Below are 27,630 nucleotides of genomic sequence, written 5' to 3' on the forward strand. Positions count from 1 at the left end.
AGTTTGGCACGAGTCGCGTGTTTGTTCGTATGTGTGTAAGAGAATCAATATTAGAATCCAATTTGAATAACAGTTGTGGGCTGCAAGACAATATTTGAAGTCAAATTAATGGATAAAAATTAATTCGCTCATACAAATAGATAGATCAATGCCGACTGGATGACAACGTGTCCTGGAGGTGTACTAATAGAATTCGCACGTGGACTATTGAGGAAACTTAATAATGTGGTTTTTCGAAAGGTAAACAGAACCGGTGTTTTTTAGGAATCGGTGCTCATGGAATAACGCAGAAATTTTTATGATGATCACTCTCTCATTACAAATGGCAGTCTATATATATCACCCCAGATAAGAAAAGGGCACAAAAGTGCGCAAAATCTCAAATAATCAAAATACCTACGATTACTGCGATACTCATGTATAGGATATTTTAAATCTATCCCACATCACGTAATGAGTGTTACATTGCTGAAACAGCTTGACATGACTGTGTCACCAATAAGGATATCATGATTGAAAGTGTTTCAAGATCGTTCTGTGACTGTGGTATGTGTATTTGTTCTTATATTATTTTGTATTATCAATTTGCTATGAAGAAGACTGAGAGAATTGATTAGTTAATGCGCTGTATCGGCATAATTATAAATGAATCATCGATTATAAACGAAGCTATACTGTACAGATCTCCAACTTTTTAGACGGACAAGAATTTCGATTAAAGTACTTGTAAATGTGCATTGAGTAGTTGAAATTTTATTGAAAATGGTTCCTAGTGTTAATTCACTCGTGACTATTTTATTCGTCTTCTCCTTCGTTCGTTTGATATCCGGATCACCTGACGTACAAATACCAAGCGCGCAAATTATCGGATTTAAAGTAAGTTTGCTTTTTCGGATAGTGGAGTTATTTTTTATGTTAAGTTGACATTTTCGTTTTGAGGTGATTTTACGTGATGAGAAAAGAATGAAGACGCTGTAACGGCAACATCGACGTATAAAAGAAAAATGCGAGTTTGTCAAGGGTGTTTAGTTTTAGTTCAGACATTTTTCTCATTGTTTTTTTACTTACAACTATTTTGTAGCTGCTTAGGGAAATCAATTGTTTCTCCTGATGATGCGGGAACGATATCCACCAATTTGACAAATGTGTTAATTGAACCAAATCATAAACTAAATTCCACGTTAAAATATGCCGGACATAATGTAGATAGTACTGACGAGACAAATATTTTACCAACGCTCAAGCATGTAGACTCTGAAGAAGAAACGCGGACACTGAACTTCAACGCAACTTCATCAGAAGTTACGAGAGAAGATTCTAGTCTTCCATTGAAATCTCGGGGTGAAGATTCAAAAAACAATTCTACTACAGGTAGTGACCGTCTGAATTTATCTTCTTATGCTTTGTCTGAGGAGCAAACATCAAATTATTTCCACATGTCGGATATTGATGAGAATTCCAAGAATAATACTAATAAATTTAGTGCCAATGCAGACTCCGAAATTATGAAAAACGTGAGTTTTACAATAGTTTCAGAAAAAGACGGGCATGACAACCATTTTGGTAATTTGAGTGAAATCGAAAAGAAAACTGATGAAAATTCGGATAATTATTCTAAGAACCAAGGTTCTAGATTTCAGAAGAGATATTGGAACGCCGATTCCATATTTCGATCGAAACCCGAAAAGTCATTTTCCGAACTAGAAGCCATGGTAGGTGAAGACGAAACCGAAGATAGAGAACCAATGGATGCTCTGAATCCCATTCATGTTCTGCAGCAGTGGGAGAATCTGGAAGAATCATTTCGAGAATCCGTTGATGCCGTTGTACGTCAAGCTCTACCTCTGTTGATTAGAGCATCTTCTGAGATACAACTCAGTGATGGATGCTATACTAGCTTTTTCCAACTTCTACTTGGATTGAGACGATTAAGACCATGGGCATTTCAAAGTAAGTAATATTAGTTTTCAGTATTTTTTATACAAATACAAACACAAAGGCCGCAACAGGCAAATCGTCCAACGAGGTACCTGAAAAAAGGTACCCATACAACAAAATATGGATGTCAAATATAACTAAACTACAGTAACCCAAAATAAGATAGAATTACGAAAAAAACTAATAATTAATAATATACAAGTACACTGCCCATAAAAAGGATTACGGTTGTCTTATCAGCTTCTCGATTTATGTGCCATTATGTTCATCATACTTCTTTTTAAACGTGTCAATCGTGTTAGAATTCACGACCCCCCGGTGTAAGCTATTCCATTTATTCACAAATTCATTAGAGAGAAATTCCCTACGACACCATAAAATGGAGTTGACCCTTACAAAACGATACTGATGTCCCCTTGTCGAAGCAGTTGATTGACTGTGTATTAATAACGCATGGTCCATCCTATCCATCCCTTTGAAAATTTTGAACACTTCGATCATATCCCTCCAGACATCGGTGTTCTTCCAATGTAAACATATTCAAGAAATCAAGTCGCTTTTCACAGCTCAAGCATTGTTTACAAACAAGAGTACGTGCATGGCTCTTCTCTGCACCCCCTCAACCTAGTCTATATCCCTTTGTAGGTATGGTCTCTGAAACCTTGCAGCGTACTCCACTTCAGGACGAACAAAGCCTCGGAAAAGCAGAAGAATGACGTTAGGAAAACACGAAGAGACCCTTTTAAGCGGAAAACCGAACTTTTTATTCGCTTTTTACGAAAACGCTTAATACGGAATTCGCAGATTTGATTCGTATTCTCAGAATATAACTATAGAGGCCATGGATAAAAAAAAACTATCATGAATCACACTGTTTAACGAAAATTATACACGACACACTTTCCTACTAATTTTTTCATCTTTAAATCTATCTGATCAACACAAAAATCTATATGAATATATATATATATATATATTCTATTACTTTATTTCACCGTAAAGAATTGCAGTATTTATTTATAAGCACAAATTACTAATTCATTTAAATTATGGAAGGTTCTTGTAAAATATTTCAATTTTTTTCTTCAAATTCGAATCAAATTTATTCCAATTCAAGATATGTAATAAATTACATGGTATAATATATTGTTAGTCGACAAGAGGTCGGTGTCTGTACCGTAGACAATTTTTATGATCAAACTATTAGTAGAAGGGAAAGGGTAGATATTAAATGTGTTAAATAGGAAATGCATCTATACATCAAACAATATAAATAATAGTTATAAATATACACACATTCGTAATTATATACTATTACAAATGAAAACACTATATCCAAATACAATTTTCGTATAATACATTTAAATAAATTTCATATCTGTTGCCGAGTTAGATAGAATTATGGCACACACAGGCATAAAAGTAATAAGAATTTCGCTATTGGATATGAAAGTATACGCCAATATCGTCTATTGATAAGATTAATTTGAAAATGGCGGTTTTGAATTTTGTGTAGGTAGGAAAGTTTTGAATTTCTCTCTCTAAAGGTAATGCATTGTAAAGTTTAGGGTTTTCTATTTTGAATTAACACTATTGATTACAAATTTTTTTTATAGTCCCCACCCCAGATTACTTTACCATAATTATTTTTTGAAATCTCGCTATTGCAGATTCTTTCGTTTCCAGAAGAATTTCTGGAAGTGCAAACGATTAGAAAGTCATCTTCGCTATTTATTTTCTTTACCCACTTTTCCCAGAAGAAACATATACTTAATTTGTAATTGCTTCCGGTATAAAAGAACACATCTCAATTAAATTCGCGTTAAAAAAACCCTTTATTTTGGGTTGCTTTGGACCTGACCCATTCCCTAGAGGTGTTTCTGCTAGTAGTGATGTTAGAGATACGGCGAATGAACGTGACTTCCCACGTGACAGTTATGGGGTCACTCAATTCTAGTACCGCAGTGATCTCTTCGATGATGAGATATCCTTCTCTCTTTTTTTTGCTTTTACACGCAGAAACAATATATATACACGCGTGCTTCGTGAAGAAAGGTTTATCCAATTGTTTTTCTTAAATAAAGCTGCTGATTATAAATACTGTTCAAACAAATACTTTTTTTTGATAGCTAAATACTCCTCGAACATACACGATATCCTATTTCGTGAAAATTCAAACTAAATACTTTAATTCGTGGAGAATGTATGAAGTTTAATCCTCGAATATATCTACAAAATCGGAGAGTTCTTTCTCTTTTTTACAATATCATGATTCTTATGCTTATTTCCAGCCATGGACAATAATTGTTCGACTGTAATAATGAAGGAGAGTCAAATACGAAATTTTAAAATTATTGTTCGATTCACGATGTTTCGTCCAGACAAAAACGGGTCATCGGATGGCCAAAACAGGACGTTACGGAACATTTTCTATCGCCACCATAACTTCCAAAAATTGCTAAAAGTTTGAAAAAAATCTCCGAATAGTGAAAAAATAAAGGCTCAAACTTCATTTAAAAAGTGCACTAGAATGTGTTTTTTAAGTAAAGATTAGGCGTGTGTGTGAGACAAATCTGTGAGTGTAGGACTATTTATAAAGGAATGGAAATTATTTATTTCTGCGATTTAAGAAAAACACTTATTCAAACTGGCTTCGGGGAAAATACGGGGCAATCTTTTTATAAAAATGCTAAGTTAGCTGGAAGTTAAGAAATATGTCTACGGCATATGTGGTCGCATTAAATATTGCACATAATTGAAACATTCGTCATGAACATGAGAAAAATTAAAACTTTTCTTAAGTCGCATAAATTTAGTTCCCTAACTTAACATACGTTTTAGTTTGAGGTAATCAGCACAATTTCTCTAATTTTAGAAAAATATGAGCACTTTCTGTATTGTAATTGGAATGGGAATCAACGTAAAACAAGGAAGATACAGTAACATAAAAGGCAGAAAACTCATCAACAAGATTTCTTTAATGTTATTCGCCTTCCAGTGGGTGTCACATTTTAAGATAATGAATATTCGTCTTGGAAGCGTGTCACCAGCTGTCTTAAAATATCTTTGACCTTCTAAGATCTAGTATAAAAATTACGGAAAAGCACAAAATAAAACGTGCTAAATATACACTCACATTTGTAATATAAAATTTTAGGAATACAGCCGATAATCCAAAGAACAAAAATTAATGAATCCAGGAGACAATAGTATCTTTAAAATTTCAACTCTTGAAGATTCTACGATTTTATATTTCAGTGATAGATGCGTTTGGGAAGCCACCAGCTGGAATGTTGCAAGGGACTGTCACGTCTTTTGGAGCTTATGACGAATGCGTTAACATCATTGCGACTTCAGGCCACAAACAAAAAAGAACAAACGGTGCCCATCCGTATTTTAGGGGAAAATATTGCACTGTCGAAATTAAACCGCCTTTGCCACCAAAGCCTCAGTATTATACCATGTACCAGCCCGTTAGTGTGCTCGCGAATTTCTCAAGCGGAGATGATAACGTAAGTATATCGAATTGAATCACACTATTAGGTTACGAGTCGAAGGTATTGGAAGTTCGAAAATTTAAAAAAAAAATCAAGTTCATGTCCGTGTGGTATAATCTAACATTCTCTTTATACTAGGTTATTAGGCAAGCGGCTCGGCAAGCTCATGCGTTTTATTTTTTAACATATCGGATGGATGTTTGTGTTCCGTCCACGTGCACGCAAGTCGATGTCAACAACATGGCACAACTCGGTACGATTATTTTATTCTCATTTCAATAGTGCATTTAGAATTTTAAACATTTTTATGAGAAAATTTCGTTCGGGATTAGCCATCTCTGTACAAAAGAGCCTAGGTCAGGGATTCTCAAATTTCTTATTATCTTTAAAAATAAGATTAGAATTTCGAATATGTAATTCTAATATAATATATTTTACATTCACGTGGCATCCATGAACGTACACTACTTAAGAATAGCAGCTCTCTCTCTCTGTTACTACGTTTTGTACAATTTGATTTCGTGACATTCTGGTGCCGCAGCAAACTGTTTGGGAATCATTGATTTGGCCATTTATTTAATATCTGCTGATGTTCATCAGAACGGATTTATTCGAGTGGTTACCAAATGGTATTTAGGTATCTTTCTCATCCCAATGATAGAAGTATTCACGATTCAATCGGAACTAAACAATCGATTTCTTTTTGCACAGCCTTAATTTATCCTCATAATTTGAAATTCGTTTCTCATTTTTCGATTTCTATTGATAGATTAACGAAATAAATACATTATGTATTCTCTAATCTATATTATAACTATATTTTTAGCTTCAAAATACATCGACATTGAAGTAGCCGTTCCGAGATGCAGCGTTAAAGAGAGTCTTGATTTGGACGATAGCCAAATACTCTTTCTGTAAGTTCTACTTCTGTAATTACTATTGAAACAACACGCGAAAGGTCAATACTTGGAATCAATAATTCGGACTGGACTAAATAGGATATCTGTTAAATTAATGATTTTTTGTAAATTTTAAAATGCTGATTATGAAATCATGTATCCAATGATGTTAATAATAATAAATACAAGTCTATTTTTTTTTGAACTCCTATATACAAATGCATAGATGGATCCGTAATATAATTAAAATTATGTGAACATATTTGAATGCGCTTGAATTTAAATTCCATATATATAATATGGCAGTGAAATAAATCACTGATATATATATATATATATATATGACATTTTTTTTGTATCATGACTCGATTTTCAGTATTTTCACGTTCAGAAATTGTTCACCATTCTAACAAATTACTAATTTTTTTGTGTTGTGAAAACAACGAACAATGAGCAATTCAAAACTCAACGAACGAACTCATTCCTAACTCACCTTGATGTTCTAGATCAGAATGATAACGGATCGCATCGGATACGCCGATGATCAGCACGTTTAAAATGTGAGCAACGTTGCATTTTTAAGGTTGTGTTTATCTTGTGCGATGCACAAATACCAAAAATTATAAAAACTTGTCTGTTTATTAAAAATATTTTTCATTTTCCAGATGTATAGTCGCAGTTCTGTCTGCACTTGTTCTGTTTGGCACACTGCTGGATATTTTGCAAGAGGTATTTCCACCTTCAAAAAGAATTCACCGATGCTTTATGAGTAAGAAATTGACAATTTCATCAATATTTACTGACGAAATGTAAAAAATGTAGAAAAACTTTGTAGACATGCACTCGCTATATAATTTTACTCTCTAAAACTCTTTCAGATCCACTAATTAAAGTTCCATTGTACTTTTCCATGAACAACAACGCAAGATTATTATTTAATACAAATACTTCTCAGAACGCCCTTAACTGCCTCAGAGGTATGAGATTTTTCGGAATGGCTTGGCTCGTCTTAGGACATACTTATTTCAACAGTAATGCTCAAATGTATGGTACGTACTCGATTAATAAATAAATTATTACCTGATTACTAATGTACTAATGGAGTTTTACATAGACACCTTAGTCACTTGCTCAGGCTGCTGGTGAGAAACAAATTTATCGAAGTTTCTAACGTGAATTTTTATAAGAAATTTATGGTACTTGTACTAAATAAAGTGTGAGTTTTATAATTAAAACATATTCAATTTTTTCCGCCATTCAACCCCCGTTCTGTAGGCCCAATGAAATTCCTAAGTATATCCTTAAATTCTGTGCAGAAGAAATCACTGACTATCTTTGGATTCTATATATTCAATGTTTCCTTTAATATCTCTCATCTTCCCTCCGATTGGAAAATCAATAAAATCATTCCAATTCACAAATTTAGCCCTCTTTCCGATCCCCTCAATTTAAAATCTATTGCAATCACCTCATCTTGCTGTAAGATCTTCGAGCATATCATAGCAAAGGAAATCTGTGCTCGCTTAGCCTTCGTAAACCTTTCCTACCCTAATCAGACGCAGACAGATATGATTACTGACCGCTCAGAGAGACCATCTTGTTAATGGTTTGCGCTTTTTCCAACCTTGACCTTCTCTAATCAGCACGGCTTTAGGCGATCACTTTCTACTACCTCAATCGGCCCTCTTCATCCATGACCTGTCGTGAGCCGTCGATAAAAATTTACAAACCGACGTTATTTTCTTAAATTTCGTAAAAGCATATGATAATGTTTCCGCTGGCAAATTACACTTCCTAAACTTTCTACACTCAGGTTGAACGCTCAATTCCTCAAATGGGTAGAAGCCTTTCTAAAAAACCGTAAACAATTTGTTTATTTTAAGGATCACAACTCCTGATCTACCACCGTAAATTCAGGTGCTCCTCCTTTCCCCACTACTGTTAAATACAAATACAAATACAACGTCACAACCGGCAAAATGCCCAACGAGGTGGCTGAGAAAAAGATGCCCATAACAAATATGGATGTCATATATTTCAAAAATACAGCAACCCAATTAAAATTGCAATTGCAAACAATATATATACGTGAAATATATATTATACAATGCCCATAAAGAATGCTTATGGTTGTCTAATCCTAAGTACGGATAGCTTCTCGATTTTCCCCACAACATGTTTATCCTATTTCTTTTTAAACGTGTCAATTGTGTTACAATTTACTACCGCCGGGGATAAGCTATTCCATTTATTAACAACCCTATTGGAGAAAAATTCCCTGCGTCACCATAACCTAGAATTGTCCCTTACCAATTGATACTGGTGTCCCCTTGTAAAAGCAATCGATTGGCGGTGTACTAAAAGTTCATGGTCCATCCTATCCATCCCATTGGAAATTTTGAACACTTCGATCATATCTCCCCAACACCTGCGTTCGTCCAATGTAAACATATTCAAAAAATGAAGTCTCTGCATAACTCCAGGCCCGTGTGCCAACAAGGACACGCGCAGCTCTTCTCTGCACCCCTTCAACCGAGTCTATGTCCCTCTGTAGGTATGGTCTCCAAAACCTTACAGCATACTCCAGTCTGAACTAATCCTCGAAAAAGCGGAAGAACGACTTTAGGAGAACGCGAAGAGACCTTTTTGAAAATGAAACTAAGCATTCTATTCGCTTTTTTGACCACCGCTGAACAATGTTCAGAAAACCTAAGCCGCTCGACAACGAGTGACACCATTCAACTAGTAAGAGAACCGTGGGTTGTTCGAACAAAAATGAGCGACTCTGCACTTGTCAACGCTAAACATCATGCTCCATTCATTTGCCCATGTTCCAATCCTGTTCAAGTGGGTCTGCAGCAACTCCCTATCGCTTTTATTCCCGACCACCCCCATTAGCTTCACGTCATCTGCGAATTTGCTAACAATCCCATCGATACCCTGGTCAAGTTTATCGATAAAAAGTGAAAAAAGTATGGGGCCGAGGACACTTCCTTGAGGAACTCCACTTATGACGCCTGCCCAACCAGAGAATTCCCCGTTCACCATAACTAGTTGCGACCTATCTCTTAACCACGAGATTCTATCCAATTCAGCAAGTTGCCTTCAATCCCAATCTCATGTGAACACTTCAAGAGTTTACCATGTTGAACCCGATCAAATGTTTTCTGGAAATCAAGGTAAACAACATCTAAATTTTTGATTATAGAAGCAAAGGAGGTTAGTTACACATGACTTCTTCTTCCTGAACCCATGCTGCTTATCCGACAATACATTATTCTCGTCTATCCACTTCACAAACTGCATTTTGATGATAATTTCCAAAATTTCCGAGAGGGAGCTCGTCAAACTCACTGGACGATAATTGGTCACAATTTCTCTACTAACCTTCTTAAATATCAGAATAACATTGGCAAGTTTCCAATCCCTTGGGACGATACCCTCAGCAACACTACTCCTGTATATCTGTGCGACTGGCCCCAAAAATTCATTAGCACATTACCCTGGGATAGATATCATCTGGTCCTGGTGCTTTGCTTGCACATACATTTCTTAGAATATTTAGGACCTCCACGTCTTCCTCTTGAATATCGTTGAGGATTTTATTACCCCATGCAACACCCGTATATTGAATGACATTATCTCCATTAAAAATCGACGTGAAAAAGTCATTGAAAGCAGTGCACATGCCTACATTGCTCTCTACCCTAGAACCTCCTATCAAGAAAGGACCAACTGTCCCCTTACGTCCATTATTGTCGTATCGAAAAAATTATTTTGGGTCAGAGCCAATGTTATCTGCCAACCTAGATTCAACTTCCTATGTACTATCCCTTATCGCTTTGTTCAACGCTCTTCTTTTATCAGTAAACAATGATAGGTCACGTCGTCCATTTTTATACTGTCTGAATGCTCGTTTCTTTTCAAGATAAAGGTTATGCACGCTATCCATGAACCATAGAGGGTGCGATGTACAAATACGCTTTTTTCGAGCAAATGGTATGACGTCGTGCAAAACAGAGGACAGCTTCGTACTAAGTTCTTCCCATTGACTTGCCACTCCTACTGGTTCCAACCGGTCTCTTTGAAAACTTCCGCTAACCTTCCTCTCAAAACATCAAAGTTAGTTCTTCGAAAACAAGGAATCAGTCTTTTGTTATCAACCTTACCCGAAGAAAAGTTACAGTGAAATCTGACTATACGATGATCACTGGAAGAAAACTCTTCCCCCACCGAAACATGTTCAACAAGATCCTCAGAACTAGTAAAAACTAAATCCAAAATAGCAATACCCCTAGTGGCTTCTGATACATGCTGATACAAAACATTTTGGAGCACCAAGTTAAGAAAGTCTCTTTCATACTGATCTGTAGATGAAAGGTTCTCTCAATCAATACCTAGGTAATTGAAATCCCCTAGTATGATAACCCTCTTACGCTTACACATATATGGCTATGGTTTTTTTTTCGTTAAGGCTGCTCTCGGGGCTGTGGACGAACGTTAGGGCAAGCAATGTTTGAGAGCTGCCTGTATATCTATATCTGTTCTCCTTCAGTCTGTTATCGGAATTGTCTGATGGACTCCTATTTTTGCAAACAGAGTACTATGACTAAAAAACACTAGCCTTTTGCCATTTGTCTTTAGTGGTCTTAACGATGCTTCAAAAAAAAAAAATGCATATATATATATATATATATATATATATATTGCTTGCTTTGATCCGACTTATTGCCATATTGTAACTTGACAGCCAAAAATATTGCCAGAAACGTCTACACTACATTAGTAAAAAGTTTGTCTCCGACAAAGAACACCTTACATTTTTGGGTAATTGTCTGTGTATCTTCTATAGGATTAGACCGGTGTTTCTCAGAGTGCGTGCAACGGCTCCTAGAGACGTTGCCAACCTCTGTCAAGAACATCGTTGCGAGCTGTTGACATTCATGATTGCCTAGTGCTTTGAAGTGCTTTTTGTAGACTATTCTGGGGAGCCGCGGGAAAACATTGTCACGGCAAAGGAGCCACGGGAGCCAATAGTTTAAGAGCCGCTGCTCTAAAACCTCAGTGTGATCCGTCTCTCTCCAGGGGGTCACGACTTACACTTTAGGAGCCACTGTATTAGGATAATAGACGTGACGAAGACAACTCTCTTCAGATAGTCGTATCCAAAGAGCGGCAAAATATTATTCGCCTTAAGCGGCAAAATTTCTAGGACTGGCCCTGTCTCTCAACAAAACAAAAATGGTTTTGAAGAGAATTTCAAGTAAACTTTCATCTTTCGAATTTGTTTACTCTATTAATAACCCAATTTTATCCTATAATTTTATCAATATAAATACCTCGGTGTCATCATTTCGGTAGACCAACGCTGTAATAAACATACCGGATATATGTAATAAACATATCGATCTACCAGAAACGTCGCAATAAACTCTTCTTCCTTCGCCACAACTTCAAGCATTCTACTCGAATGTCCGATTCCTTTGTTATCAAACTTACATTTTTCCCGTATTTTCCTATGCATCCAAAATCTGAGACTCCTACACCTCAAGTAATATCGACAAGCTAGAATCAATCCACAATGAATCCACCCGTATAGTTATTGAGGACCACGTGAGTTTCCTATTGTAACTTTGTAGTTCTCCCAAGCTTCTGCCAAGTCTTACTATGTGACACCTCAAAGGGTTGCAGTGGTGTAAACAGGTGGAAAAGGTGAAGCCATCGAGGTAGTGGACTTCATAATTCGATGAAAGCCTTTTCATTTAAGGGGGTTGGTGCACGATCTTGGCTTCTCATGCTTTCCTATGAGAAAAATCTCCTTCCTTTATAAGGAACATTTAAAAATTTTCTATTTACTTTAGGCACTCAATTTTTTTTCAAATACTATGTGTATTTTTACACAATTTAACACGAACGTTTAGGATTTTAATTTTTGGTTATTTTTTTCTCGAATTTTAACTTCAACGACGTGCAAATCTTTCAAAAATCACCAAAATGTACCCATATTTTGTGCCATAATTTTCTTACTAGACAGGTGCCTAAAGTGGAGTTTTTCAAGAAACTGTCCTTGGTCCCGGTACGTTTTTTTATCGGTAAACTCAACTCTTTCAGGGCATCAATGGGAATGTGACGAAATTCGCAGACGACGTGAGGGGTTAGTCTGGAAACTAACCGGATAGGGAGTTGCTTCAGACCAACTTGAATATGATCGTAGTAGCGGCAAATGAAACATGACTATCAGCATTGATAAGTGCATCATTACTCACTTTCGTTGAATACCCAACGTTTCAGCGTTCACAAATGCATGCTCGTTCATTTCAATGCGAACAACATACGATTCATTTACGAGTTGAATGACATTATTATCCCGATTGCAACTAGGATCACCGATTTAGGAATTCGCATTGACGAATGACTTAGGTTGTCCAGCAGTTTTTGCTGAAAAATGCTGTTGTTGCATTTTTTACATTGTTCAGCGGTGGTCAAAAAAGCGAACAGAATGCTCGGTTTCATTCTCAGAAAAGTCTCTTCGCGTTCTCCCAAAGTCATTCTTTCGCTTTTCCGAGGTCTTATTCGTCCTGTACTGGAGTATGCAGTAAGCTTTTGGACACCATACCTACAGATGGACATAGACGTGATTGAAAGTGGTGCATAGAAGAGCTACTCATTCTCTTATTGACACACGAGGCTTCAGCTATGAAACGAGACTTGATTTCTTGAATATCTTTATATTGGAGAAACGAAGGTTTCGGAGGATATGATCGAAGTGTTTAAAATTTTCAACGGGATGGATAGGGTGGACCATGCGTTATTAATACACCGTCAATCAACTGCTTCGACAAGGGAACACCAGTATCGTTTCGTAAGGATCAACTCCATTTTATGGTGTCACAGGGAATTTTTCTCTAATAGTTTTGTGAATAAATAGAATGGCTTACACACCCCGGAGGGTCGGGAATTCTAACACGATTGAGATGTTACATTAAAAAAAATACGATGTTTATAATGGAAGGAATAGAGAAACTATCCATGCTTAGATAAGACAACCGTAATCTTGTTTATGATCAATGTATTTATGAATTATTAATTGTTAAGTTTTGTTTTTCGGGATATATGCTCTTATTTTTGGTTGCTGTAGTTTAGTTAAATTTGGCATCCATATTTTTTATGGACATCTTTTTTCAGTGACCTCGTTTGGCAATTTGCCTGTTGAAGGCTTTTTGTATTTGTATTAGTTGTTGGTCGATTTCTTTGAGGTAGCGGAAACAACGTTATGGTGCATCGAGCCGAAAATCTCACTATAGACAAAGTGCGATTCATTGCGTTATTTAAGCTGATAGTATGACGTCCTAACAGGTCCTAAAAGTGCTAGTTTGAGCTTTAAAAATCCGGCCAGATCCGCAGAAGATCTTCCCGCAGTCAATCTATTTCTCAGTTGCTTAACGACCTTTTTTCGCTGCCTACGGGGAAAAGTCTTGTCCCGATGAAAATGTACTTGCTCAATTTGAGGAGGGAGATAGCACGACTCCCCTCCCACCTTTGCCGAGGGCAATAACGACCTAGTGAAGACGTGAGTTGCCTAGCAATATAAGTGTGCGTCTAGTTTCCCATAATGGATTTAATTTTTTCATTTAGGCAATGAAATGTTTCACTTATTCAATTGTTTTATTTTCAGGAAACTTGACAGAAGCTAGTGCTTTTGCAGAAGGATTCCTTTTTCAAGTTATTGTCAATTCCACGGTGTCAATAGATACATTCTTCTTCATCAGGTATGGAGAAGAAATTCTATTTCTTTTCATAACAAAATTTTGTGTTCGGATAGTTTTTCGTAAAATATCCATACGATAGAATTCGTGTGAATTCCATTAACACATATCCCAAAACTTGTATTAAAAAATCTGAGAAAGAGAGAGAGAAACGATTGCATGAAATATAATTTCATCTGCTCAGTTTTTGGTATGAAATTCATTGTTTTATTTCTACCTTCCCTGTTATTTAGTTGGGCGTATGTTTCGTAACCACGTTTCGTAATTCGTTTTCACTTTCTCTTTCAACTAGCGGCGTCCTTTTAGCATATTTCGCTTTACAATACGCAAACAAAGAAGGCATCTACAGTATACCGAGGTTGCTTGTCAGACAATATGTTAGGTAAGTCGCTTTCCGTGGTTCGTGCATGAAAAAGTGAATTATTATTATTATCATTATCACCTGGCAGGGGGTTTCGAGTAGTGAAGATTATCATCGGTAAGAGTCAGTACATGTTGCTATGGCAGTATTTTATATGGCATATTCCCGAAAAAAAACATTAAAATAATAGAAAATTGTTTATATTCTGCTGCATTTAACCAGTCATGTAGCCAATTAATTTCTTCATGTGCTACCCACACTACCCATGCGCACGCTTTCCCCCTTTTTTGGAAATTTGTAGCTATTAAAATACATTTTCTGATTAAATTTTTTATAAAAAAATTAAAACTGATGTTCTTTGCTATATAATTAAAATAATAATAATAATGAAAGTTAAATAGTAAAACTAATTCGTTTTCTACGTATAAATGTTGAATTCTTAATTAAATGCAGTGACAGCATGGGTTGTTCAAGTTCAAAATGAATGCATGAAAATATTTCTCCGTGATTCATGTTAAAAATGATGTATTGAAATTTATAAAATGACACGTAAATCTCATGTTTTTCCCTTGTAATCATAAGATATAATGTATATGTAAAAACGTTTGAGGATGCAGCCTTGTAAAGCATAGCGAAGATAATAGTAATGATAACCCCAGACCTTTAAATATCATCATCTTAAATTAATTATCAACTTCATCTAGTGGCGAGATAATTATTAAAACACCAGTGCAGATGGCAGCAGCTGTATGACAAATTATTCCCTCATATTCATACGATAAAGACCAAATATCCGCATGACGGTATATGCCGTCGTAGCCAGATGACTGGTTAATATGCTGTGGCATGGAAACATACAAAAATAGCATGGATGAGGTGTCTTATTCGGTGATATATTTGTCTTATTTATTAAAGTTATTTGTAATATCCAATGAATTCCATTTTTTGAGGAGTGGCCATCGTGGCTCGTAGAAGATTTCGAGTATATATAATGGTTACCCTACAACTAATCCGAAATCTCCTATCTCTCTGTGGGGTTTCATATTTTCTTTATTTTGAGCGTGGAAATCTGGCTCATCGCGGTCCATTCATTCTGTGAATATCTTTTTCTTGAATGCAGTCCTGGTAACATGCGGATTCTCTTTCCACTTTTTTGGAATATATGCAAGTGTGCGTGGCGAGAAAAACTGACGAAGACCATGACTTCGTTAACCAAACCTCATTCATTCAGTAATCAATTTGGAAGACTGATGGCTCAATGATTCCTTTAACCGAATGATCTTTAGCAAACATCAGCGTATATTATGCATTTTTCATGCCGTTTTATGCGTTAGTCGATGAAACAACCAAATTTATATTTTTGAGCTTTAATTTTGGTCAAGTATATACGGGTATATTACATTTTTTTGGTTTTTTCCCTTGGATGCTTTTCCTTAACAAAAACATCTTAAGCAGTTACTGTCTCATATTTTATTTTACATGCCTTTCATACAGACATATAGGATTTCGTTCTTCAATTTCATACCCTAAAGAAAAATGAACGTAGTAAGTAAAATCATTCCAGCTTCTACAATGGATGTGGTTGAGAATCGTGCAGTTACCGAGTGGATATATTTCGACGTACTTATACGTGGCCTGGTGCAATGAATCATGTTAGAACTTCCCATACGCTGTAGGTTCGTTTGGGTTTTATTATGTGTTGAGGGTTTTCGAAATAACTTTACACGCTCCATTGACCGAATCTTCAGTCGAGCATTTCAGCTCCAAGTGACATAGTTAAATAGACAATAAATTTTTGGAGTCATCTTAAAAATGATTAACATTTTTATCCGATTTGTAGTTTTCACGGCTAGTTAACGCATCAAGCATTGTCAAATTGTCCCTTTCCACCGATGAATCATTTGGACTTCAGTAAAACTTTACTCCCTATTTTTGCGAGTGGGTTGGTTTACTTCAATGGTTATCACTGCTTCGTCCGTTAGGCGATAGATAACATTTACTAAGTCAGTCGCTGCATCTGGCATACCTAAGGTGGTAGTGGAAAGCGGTGCCGTCTTAACGCATGGGCGCACCTGGCTGGGCCGGGCCTTGGGGCCTCAGGTGCATAGGAGGATCTCACGATTATTAAATCTGGAGCTATAATTTTCGAAAGCAAGAATGTGACTTCAGGCTGTTTATTCCAAACTGATAGGGGGTCAAAATAGGATATCCAAGTTGAAATTGTCATTTGAAAATCTGCCAAACCACTTTTCATCAAATCAGATAGTTTAAGCTTGGTTCACGACGGTGGCAAAACACACTCATGTGAAAAATAGCATAGCAAAAATTTAATTACATTATTCGCTATTTGGAGAAATTCTTCCTAAGTTAACCCTGGATTCATAAGCATCCGTCTCACAGACCCCGCAAAATACGTAAACACTTGCAACTTGTAAAGTGAAAGAGATAGTAAGATGAACTTCTAAGTACGTTCCTAGATCGTTCAATAATTAGTATTTCATCTGTCGCATGTCAGAGTGTACTTATGCTAATGGAATTACAGTGAATAGGTCGTCCCACAGACGAATGTTTATGAATAGTGTTGCGATTGTAGAACGGGTGCAAATTGCAGAAACGGGGGAAAATTGCAGAAGTTCTTGGTGAAACTTCTTCCGCTGATCAAACACAATCCTATGGATCTCAGAAAGGTGAAAAAATTTGTGCCTTCTGTAATTATGAAAAACGTCGAATGACAAGGTTCTGTTGTACCCAATGTAAAAAATTCATGTGTATGGATCACCGTAGTTTATTATGTGTCGATTGCTCAGAATAACTATTGTGTCATTTTCATTTCAGAAAATTAATGATTACTAAACAACTTTTCAGATTTAAAGTGTGCTTTATTGCTCCTTGTATTCTATAAAACAAAAATCATCAATATAATATGTTCGTCTGAGAGACGAATGTTTATGAATCTCTCCCATGCATGTTTATGAATGTAGGGTTAAAGTCGTCATAAAGTTCAACAGGGTTGTTCAATTGAATAATGCCATTATCCCCTTTCCACTAGTATGAAATGTTGCCTTACTAAACGGTGATGTTTCCGATACCATTGAATATCGAGCACGGACTTTTTCAATCACCCAATACTGTATATATATGATGCGTGCGGTTTACAAGGAAAAATTATAACTCTTTAAAAGTATGTTTTAACTAACCAAATTTTCCCAGTATCAGTATCACTTGGTTTATAATTATAAACTAATATTTTGATTTTTTTTGTAGAATTGTGCCTTCATATATACTAGTTATAGGAGCAACTTTGATACTTCCACATTTTGGATCAGGTCCATTCTGGAACGAAACAGTTGATCCCGTAGTGAATTCTTGCAGGAAAAACTGGTGGACAAATCTGTTGTTTATCAATAATTTCATTACGACACCTGAAGAAAGAGTAATCTGATTTCTCGTTACATATATTTTAATAACTTTGCAATATATAGTATAAATTACTATTTACTTTGTTACTATTTTGATATCAACAAGAGAAGAGAATGGGTACGTGTTGCATAATCCTGTAATATTTCTGACTATATACTAATGCTAAAAATCATTGTTGAAAAAAATTAGGAGAGAGAGCTTATGGGTTCGAGGTCGTTACTCTGTTTCGATTTTTATATCTTCAATGGCTTCAATACATAGGACGGTTACAAAATAGGCCCCCATACTTTTCAAAGACCCTGCAGAGTTTTTTAGGGATCGAAGTTTTTCGAACTAGGTATTTAGGCTTTTAAAATCATGAAGAAAAATTTTTCACGTGAAAAAGTGCTTCACACATAAATACAAATACAACGCCACAACAGGCAAATTGCCCAACGAGGTTGCTGACTTAAGAACATCATGGATCCCCGAGCCCCTACCTACTACTGCTACACCATACATGCACCCCCCCCCGCATCGGATGACCCCCAATGAATCGGTACATGCGGGAATGTGCGTGTACGTGTAGTGCAACCTGACGTAAAGTTTGTTTCTGTGTAATGCTTGTTATGTGTAGTGCTGTCATCTGCCCCCAGTTTTACAAACTATGAGTGAAGTGTTATGGTTGAATGATTTACCGTTGTAGGACTGTTGCTCTCTGTGGCGAGACTGTTTAACGGGGAGATCGGCTCGCATTTGCACCTTGAAGTTGGGAACCACAGAAAACCAACTTCAGCCGACCACCACTGTGGGGTTCGAACCCGGATCCTCGCATCACGAGTCCGGCACTATAACCACTCGACCACCACAGCGGCAAATCTTCTCTTAAGTTTATTAAAATTTGTTAATGACTGGCTTCGGGTTTGAAAAGTGATTAGACAACACTAAAAATAAATTATTTAGTGTTTGCAAAATATTTATAGATACGAAAGAACGAGTTCTATTGCTGAAGTGTTATTACTAGAAAAAGCAGCGATATCTCCGCTGTAATGTGTGACATCGTTAAAAATGACTGCGAAAAGTGCCAAATACAAATAAGGCACTACGATACATGATAATTTGGAGAAACTGGGGAGTTAGGTGTGGCACCAGAAAGAGAACATCGACCCGATTCGAATCCGTGTGATGTCTTGTATTTATTGTACTAAATTGAAAAAAAATGTAGTAATGCTTTCTTTATATTATATAAATCATTAAGCGTGAATACATGTTTCGGTTTGAGATATTTTATTAATTTATTTCATATCTTTTATAATATTTTCAGTGTCTGGAGCACTCCTGGTACCTATCTTGTGACTTCCAGCTCTTCATCGTGGCGCTTTTCATTCTTCTTGCCTTAATCAAGTATGCAATCATCAATTTTTCTAATTAAATCAAGTATGATGATGAAGAATTATATTTTTCTCAAATTGACTAAAAAGTCTGAATATGTAAGAGAAAAATCTATCAATGAAGGATTTGCAGGGCCCCAAAATGTAAAAAAACATGTAATTGACTAATGGAACATCTTTTACTTTGGTCTTCTTTGCTCAGGGCCCCTCATCAGTGCCGTCTTAGAGTATGAGCCCACCTGTGCACAAAAATGAGATCTGGTTGAAATTTTCGAGAATTTGCCTGATAGGGTCTCAGAAAAATCACTTGGCCCGGGAGCCCTTGTTCTTAAGACGGCCCTGCCCGTCATATCGGTGTCGGAACCTGGTGATTTCATTCGTATTTTGTTTATGAGTGCAATATATGCAACGCTATTCATTTATTGCTTCCTACTACTTGAGTCAATTTCTAATATAAAATATGTTATTTTACAGAAGACCAGTCTTAGGTATGGCATTGAATTTCTCTCTGGCAGCGGTTTCCGTGATACTAACTGGAATGTTAACATACTACCACAAGGTGCCACCGACACTTCTTGCTAGTTTTCCAGACCCTCAGTAAGATAAAATAATTATTAAATATAATTTTATTAATACACCGTATTTAGTCTATTACCCATTTCGAAGGACATTTTGTATGTATTATTTGCATTATAAATACGTATGTTGTTCCATAAATGATGAACATTGTCATTTTGTTAACATGCATATTTTTTCATACGTATATTTTTACAATATTGCAATATATATGTTCACTTTACTTCTCAATAACCACATTTCAACGTTTTGAGACATTAACGTGATGGTAATAATTTTGTTCCTAATCTGGTTGATCTCTCTGCTGAAAGGCGTGGCCTAATTCTACGTAGTCAGTTTATAAAGCATATTAAAAACGTAACAATTTATCTATATATATATATATAAACTTGATATTGATTTTGTGTGTGTGTGAGTTCTCTATACAAATCCACAATTTTAAATCGATCGTTGTCAAATTTTACATACATACCAAATGGGACCCGAATCGAACGATAGGCTACTTTAAAAGTTTGTCAGAGCTGGGCAAATGCCCGAAATGGGCGGAAAAACTGTCGGGCAACAATGGTTTCTCGGCCTCAACAATCACTTTCGGAATGTTTTTCCGTGGTTCCCTAGCAATGCATTCAGACATGCATGCATATGCCTCTACAGTGGTTTGACACTTCTTTAATCCTGTCAGCATGTATAATAGTTTATATTCCTTTATAATGGTTTGTCACTTTTTCAATCCTCTCAGTAATTGAAGACAACCTATAGGCAGCGCCGGGCATTATAGCTAGTTAATGTAGCATAATGAGTAAGGAGTACAACGATTAATAAGACATGTTTACGTATCAGCAGTGCAAGGTTAGACAACTTTTTTACAAGCAACTATACGCACAAGAAGGTGAGGAGGGTGCGTCCTCTATACGGACTAGGACGCACTATAGGCTTCCTAGGATGCAAAATAGAAGTCGGTTTTGTCTATTTTATTTTTTTTACGCAAGTATTCCGAGATGTCTCGGTGTGCTAAGCTCTACCGTCTTACTTGTTTCACGTGAAACTTTATTCATGATGAGTTCTCTGTGATCATAAGCTTAAAATAATCATCTGCTTGATCTTTGATTTCTCTCGTTGACTTCATCTCCAACACTAATCATTTAAAAATGGCGTTCACTGAAGAAGTAACAAAGAAACTTCTTCTTTTCCCCAAGTTTTCAACAAATAATTGATCCCACTTTTATTGAGATTGCTCCATTCGTTCCATAATAATTGTTCCACCTTGCTCATTACTTTTTGAATGACGGTCATAATTAACTATCAAAGGATTCTTCCAGATACGTAATCAGAAATTGAACTTACGTAAGATTTCTTGAACCAGATCTAAATATACAGTATGTAGGTCAGAAACGTTCGTATCAACATCGTGGTATATTGTAAAAGTAAGGTAGTATATTATATGATGTAATTATATTTTTTATGCTACATATATATAATATGTTTATATATTTATAAAAAAAATTATTTCAATTTTTCTTTCCAGGGAACGAAAATTTTTAAATCATGTCATTATAAGTAAACCCTATTGCCATCTAGGACCTTACTGTGTTGGGCTAGCTACGGGTTATTTATTTTATACATGCAGAGAAATCAAGCTAAAAGCTGTAAGTTTAGTTTACAGATTACATTTATTCAATCAATATTTTGACATAATTACCAAAAGTTCAGCTGATACAATTTTTAATGAAAATATACTTGCTTAATGAATAAACAAACAGTCACGCTAACTCACAATCAATGGATTGAAGCAGAGGTCTTCATTGAACCTTTTTACTAGTCGCGAGCACTGCCTGTACCCATCGTCAAAACAAGAGCACCCTCAAGGCAAATTTAGTATACGAATGCATGATATAAGAATGATTTCATTCTTGTTTAATTAAAACGTTAATCAAGTGCTCGCGAGCACGAAATTGCACCCAAGCATCGAACACTCTGGGGACTTCAGGGAGCACCGCGGTGCTCGCGAGCAATGGGTTGAAGATGCCTGGATTAAAGCACAAAGAATTCAACATCTAAATTGGTTCTTTCTGTTGGATTTCAATAGAATTGGACGCGAAATGGGAAACTAACTCTTCATCAGCAGTTATCGAATAGTAGTATATACTTAATTATTATTTTTTTAAATCCATGTTACATACACTGTTTGAATCCTATATAAGTGATTCGATAAAAATTACTGGAAATATTTTGAATCTAGTTTCCACGTATACAAATACAAAGGACACAACAGGCAAAAAAGCCCAATGAGGTGGCTGAAAAAGAGACCGTAAAAATATGCTTGTCGAAATATCTATAATACAGCAACCCAAAAAAAAGCTAATACTAATAATTATGAGAATATACAGGGTGTCCTGTAAGTCCTGATTCGGCCTTTATCTCGTCGATCGTTCGACGTAGAGGCATGATTGTAATTTAAAAAATGCTCAAAATTTGTTCTGAAATCACGCTGTACCAGTTTCGATAGTGTAAATATAGTGTCACGAAATAAAAAAAATCTAAATTTTTATATGAACACCATGCCCTAAAACCCCAATTAGAAAGTTGTTGCCTTGTCTCTCCTGATGTCAACAAAAAAAAGGCTCACGTTTCGAAGTGCAATAGTCACTGAGATATTCGAATTCAAAAAATCGGAGAAATGGTGGGAAAGAACAGCATAAACGAGGGAAAGTAGCGTTGTTAATTAGTTTATACTGTTCTTTTTCAAATTTTCTTCAATTTTTAAATTTAAATATCTCCGTGAATTTAGCAACGTGATTTTTTTTGTTGGCTTCAGAAGTGACAGGGCAACAACTTTCTATTTGGGTTCGTTTTTAGGACAAGGTGTCCGTATAAAAATTACGATTTTTTTATTTTGGGACGCACTGTGTTTTCACTCTCACAGTGATTTCTGAGCACATTTTGAGCATTTTTTAAATTAGAACCATGCCACTACGAGGAACGTTTGATGAGATAAAGGCTAAATTAGGACTTACAGTACACCCTGTTTAATAAATTTCACTGCTCATAAAAATGGTTGTCTTATCTAAGTATGGATAGCTTCTCGATTTATCCGAAAATGAATATCGTATTTTTTTTAAACGTGGTAGGATTCACGACAGCTGGGGGTAAGCTGTTCCGTTTGTGCACAACCCTATTTGAGAAAATTTTCCTGCAACGCCATAACCTGGAGTTGTCAACTGAGGTGTTGTTTCATTGATTTCAAGTACGAAATCCTTTTGAAATTTTTGTACTGTGTGCCATACTCGATAGAAATCATGTGGATGTTTTATTTTATAGTGTCATCACGTGATTGGATGGGGCAGTTCCTTCGCCGTAACTGCCGCAGTGGTTTATGGTGTTCTGGAATGGAACAAGGGAAATCTTCCGAGTACACCAGTAGCAGTAGTGTATGCTGCTACTCACAGAACAGCATGGGCATTAGGACTTTCATGGATTACAGTTATATGTGTGTCTGGTTATGGAGGTCAGTAAACTTCCTACATTGTGCTAATATGATTCTACATAAGTATGGTATAATAAATAACATGTAACGTATAAATATACATACATAAGTATATTTTTGTGTAGTCGGACCCTTATTTATTAGTGATTGACTACATTTAGAGCTGTAATAAAAGCTTCAGTGAAACATTACAATTTTTCAGGATTAGCAGGGTGGCGTTAGTTTATAATGACTGCCTACACAATCAGCTTATGTTGAAATTTCATTTAATTTGAAAAAGTAAAAGTCTTTTTGGTCTTTTTTCCAGGTATTATCAACAGGATTCTATCTTGGAAGTTGTTTATTCCTTTAAGTCGTCTTACTCACATCGTGTACTTGGTTCATCCCTTGATTCAATACATTCTCACAGGATACATCAGGGAACGGCTGCAAACTAATCACATCATCATGGTAAGAACAATATTTAATTAGAAAATTAAAAAGAAGGAAATTTCTTTTACCGAAAGTACTTCCCGCTATCAGAGAAATCTAAATTGTAATATTGCGAGTGAAACTTCAAACAACAGTGACTCTGTGGAAATTAACTTTTGTTGATCAACATTTAGGGGCTTCCAAAGATACAATACATATCTCTCTAATCGGCATCAATCTATCTCTAACCAGTGTATTTATGACAGTTCCGTCGAAGTGTGGCTGTCATGTTAAATGGGTAGTTGGTTGGTGAGTAGGATGAATGAGGAAGAGTTTTCTATAAGTTATTAATTTTTGGAATTCTATATATATATAATTAATGCACGTGGGGTCTCGTTGTTTTTATAAGGCAATGAAAAAATTCATCTTTGATCACCAATATACCACCTAAGCTTGAGTTTCATGTAGTAAATTTTGAATTATGAAGCAATTGTAGGGATTCTCAGATCGTGCTACAAATTATTGTGATTGTTCGAGTGCCAATAGCAACTCGGAATCCAACGCCCCTGCATGAGTATGAAGGGTACTGCATGGGTATGAGGGGTACTCAGTTATTAAGTATCGGAGTTTACCTAGTGCTTGTAGTGAAGAGATAATGTTGTTGAATTCTAGACAACACCTTATTTTCTGTCATGCCCTTACAGTTTGGCGAATAGTCATACTCCACTAGGGTGTTCGTAGTTTGTCGTTGACTGGTGCTGAGTGTCTACGTGGTTCATTTTCAAGGTTAATATCACTTGATCTGAATTTTTGGTTCGTTCAGCTGATGTATCATCTCTAAAGCTTTGTCGATGTTCCTGGCTGTCTTTTCTGTCAAGATGAAACTCATAAAAATAGTACCCGTTTTCAACCTCCTTGTTGTATCTTTTCGAATAACACTATTTGTAGTCCTCGAATGAATCATTGCTTGCGTACAGAAATATTTAACCTTGAATATCGTTCACACTATGGCAGTGTCTAAAAAACAGTATACAAATTTTCTTTCCGAGTTCATCTCGGCATAATATAAAGGAAATGCCTGTTTTTTTATGTTTTGGGATAAGAAAAAGCCGTCTCACTCTCACTACCGTCCCACCTGGGGGGGCCATTTGCTGAAGTTAAGGGGTCTAATGTCTCTACTTCAGCGCATCATGCCACAGTGCATGAAATACGGAAGGCAGGGTCATGACTCCAGTGGTGTATATGGTAGTACGTTTGCCGGTTTGCAAGAAGACATGGGTTCACCTCCCGGTCGGAGACTAGATGAATTTTCTTTCCGAATTAACCTCTGTGTAATATACAGAAAATGTCTGTTTCCTTGAAGTACAAAAATGACTTCATCCCGACATTTCACGTGCAACAAACTGAAATTGTAATTCACAGACATGCTTCAAATAAGCATTGCTCGGTAACAATTTATTTTTATAAAGCATTTTAAAATGGTGATACAGAGTTTATATTTATGAGAATGCTTCGACTATAACATTCATGTTCCCTATACATATTCAAATTGTTTCAAATTTAAATTCTTTCTTTCCCAGGCTTATTTTTTCTTCGGACACATCATGACATCATATGCTCTGTCGGCTATGTGCTATTTTCTTTTTGATGGTCCAGTATCTGCTGTAATGCGAGTATTGTGCGGGGACTTTTCAGCACCTGCTCCAAGGGTCTCTGTAAAATCATCACGATCATCGAAAGATAAAGACGGTGTTGATTCAAAATAGTAGAAACAACCTTTTCGAATGTTTAATGCCATTTTTCGCAGGAAATTAATTCATGTTCACACACATAGAGATTGACCAAAGATACCTATGGAGTGGTTGTATCTACACTCATATCCATAAATTAAGGATAATGCCAGCTCCGGCAAATAAAGGTTCAGAAACAAAACAAACGTTACTTATTCATAAAGCCCATTTATTAAACAAAAGATAAAGAACAAAAACGATGGTGTATGTATGATACCATTCATAAAAACTACGATTTTTGCTCCCTGGAGCAATTGTAAAAAATATCTCCTTTACAAAAACTTACTATTACATGGTTGGTATGATGGATCCCATGCGATGAAATACAGTCCGTACAACGCCTAGGCATGCTGAGTATCAAATTATCGATCTGATCTTGGGGAAGATCACTCCACTCAGCAAGCAATGCTCTCCGAAGTTCCGGTACACATGTAGGAGGTGGTTTGCGGGCTGCAACTCGTCAGCCAAGCATGTCCCACACATGCTCTATCGGATTCAAGTCAGGTGAGAATGCTGGCCATTCCATACGGGTTATATCCTCAGATTCAAGGCATTCGTTTACGATGTTTGCTCGGTGAGAACGGGCGTTGTCATCCATAAACACAAATTCTGCGCCCATGGTACCCCTAAACAATGATGTCCCGATAAATTTGGGCTTTCATGGTTCCGGTTTGAACATGTAGATCTGTTCTGGAACCCAGAATAATTCCACCCCAAACGAGCAATGCTGCACCACCGTAACGGTGTCGTTGAATGATGTTGTCTTGGTGGTAACGGATACCTGGCGTTCTCCATATGAAAGTCCGACGTGAATCAGACTGCAAGCTAAACCTGGACTCGTCGGAAAACATCACACAAGCCCACTGTGACGATGTCCACATTGCATGTTCTCTACTCCAGGCTAATCGCTGCCGACAGTGAGTTGCCGTGAGCGGAACACATCTGACAGGCCTGCGAGCATATAGACCAATATCTCCCAAACGTCTGTACACGGTTTGCCTTGAAACTGTGATACCCGTGGCTGCAGATAGCTGACGAGACAGGTCGGATGCTGTGCTCCGTCTTCTTCTTTTGGCAGTTACTGCCAAATACCGGTCTTCATTCGGCGTTGTAACTCGGGGGCGACCTGTACTGTAACGTCTACTTTTCCGTTATCTTGGAATCGTTGCCAAAGCCTAGAGATGACACTTTGGGCAATTCCAAGTTCCTCGGATATTTCCATCTGAGTACGCCCACATTCCAGGCGGCTGATAATTCTACCACGTAAAAAATCATCCACATGCGTCATAACTATTCGCTTATGGCACTGAGCGCCTTACAGAACTCTTGTGAACAATTTTACTTCTTTGCCACCATTCCTTATATACCCCCCTCTTACACTCTCGCAATTGTGACGTACTATCGGCATCATCTGGTAGCTTCCTGAAATTTGCATATCGTTCTTGCAGATGTGTGTGATAATTCTACAGGTTAAATTTTCACTTTAGATTTCGATTTCCGTGTGATTCTGAATTATCCTTAATTTATGGACATGAGTGTATATGTATTAGAACCTTTTCTCTCTCTCTCTTCAAATCGACGAAAATCCGTACCAAGAATGCCTCGACTAAATATTTTCTTTGTTATTTTCGAACAAAAAGACCTCAAAATTCATGGGAGATGACGCAATAAATAGGAAATAGTTCTCATTGAAGCATTTTAATTAATACAATTATGTATTGTAATTCATATGCGCAAATAAAATACATAATTAGTTTCAATAATTCCTGCTGGAAAAGTTTCCGACCCTAAAAGAAGAGTTCAGGGATCAAACTGCTTCAACTTCACAGATGGCTGAAAAGGGTTAATATCCTACCTCCAAAATGAACTTACAGACAGGTGGTAAAAAAAGCTATCCCTTTATCAATTGGCTTTTTCCTGCCAACAATTCTCTTCTAAAGTTCGTCAATGAACAAACAACACACAACGATTGATTGTTATTAATACTTTCATTTAATTGTTTTGCCAACTTATGAGTCATCGATTCTTCACCCAAATGTATCATCTGTTATTTGTTGAGTTTCTCTGTTTGTAAAAAGTTCGAGACTAATTGTGTTCTGAAAATAAAGAAATTATTCT

At 36.4% G+C, this 27,630-nt stretch overlaps 1 protein-coding gene across 1 annotated transcript; it reads left to right on the plus strand.

The window, feature by feature from the left end:
* On the plus strand, positions 1-27,630 carry LOC149067619 (nose resistant to fluoxetine protein 6-like). Its single transcript, XM_089252467.1, has 15 exons — positions 1-1,950; positions 5,197-5,450; positions 5,574-5,688; positions 6,262-6,349; positions 7,000-7,103; positions 7,213-7,383; positions 14,010-14,103; positions 14,393-14,482; positions 17,726-17,894; positions 19,185-19,264; positions 19,726-19,848; positions 21,353-21,473; positions 23,146-23,332; positions 23,619-23,761; positions 25,303-27,630. Exons 1-15 carry the CDS (start codon positions 1,005-1,007, stop codon positions 25,486-25,488), a joined length of 2,871 nt encoding a protein of 956 aa, XP_089108593.1. The 5' UTR covers positions 1-1,004; the 3' UTR covers positions 25,489-27,630.

This window comes from Pholcus phalangioides, unplaced genomic scaffold (assembly GCF_987345545.1).
Source record: "Pholcus phalangioides strain wild (caught in Gottingen) unplaced genomic scaffold, Ppha-v1.0 ptg000029l_1, whole genome shotgun sequence".
Classification (NCBI taxonomy): domain Eukaryota; kingdom Metazoa; phylum Arthropoda; class Arachnida; order Araneae; family Pholcidae; genus Pholcus; species Pholcus phalangioides.

What these genes read in the sequence shown, in the direction of transcription:
- LOC149067619 (XM_089252467.1), top strand. Translation starts at nt 1,005, where the DNA reads ATGCGAGTTTGTCAAGGGTGTTTAGTTTTAGTTCAGACATTTTTCTCA. An exon ending in AAGACCATGGGCATTTCAAA is followed by an intron (nt 1,951 to 5,196) that starts GTAAGTAATATT and finishes TTTATATTTCAG; the next exon opens with TGATAGATGCGTTTGGGAAG. An exon ending in TCTCAAGCGGAGATGATAAC is followed by an intron (nt 5,451 to 5,573) that starts GTAAGTATATCG and finishes TCTTTATACTAG; the next exon opens with GTTATTAGGCAAGCGGCTCG.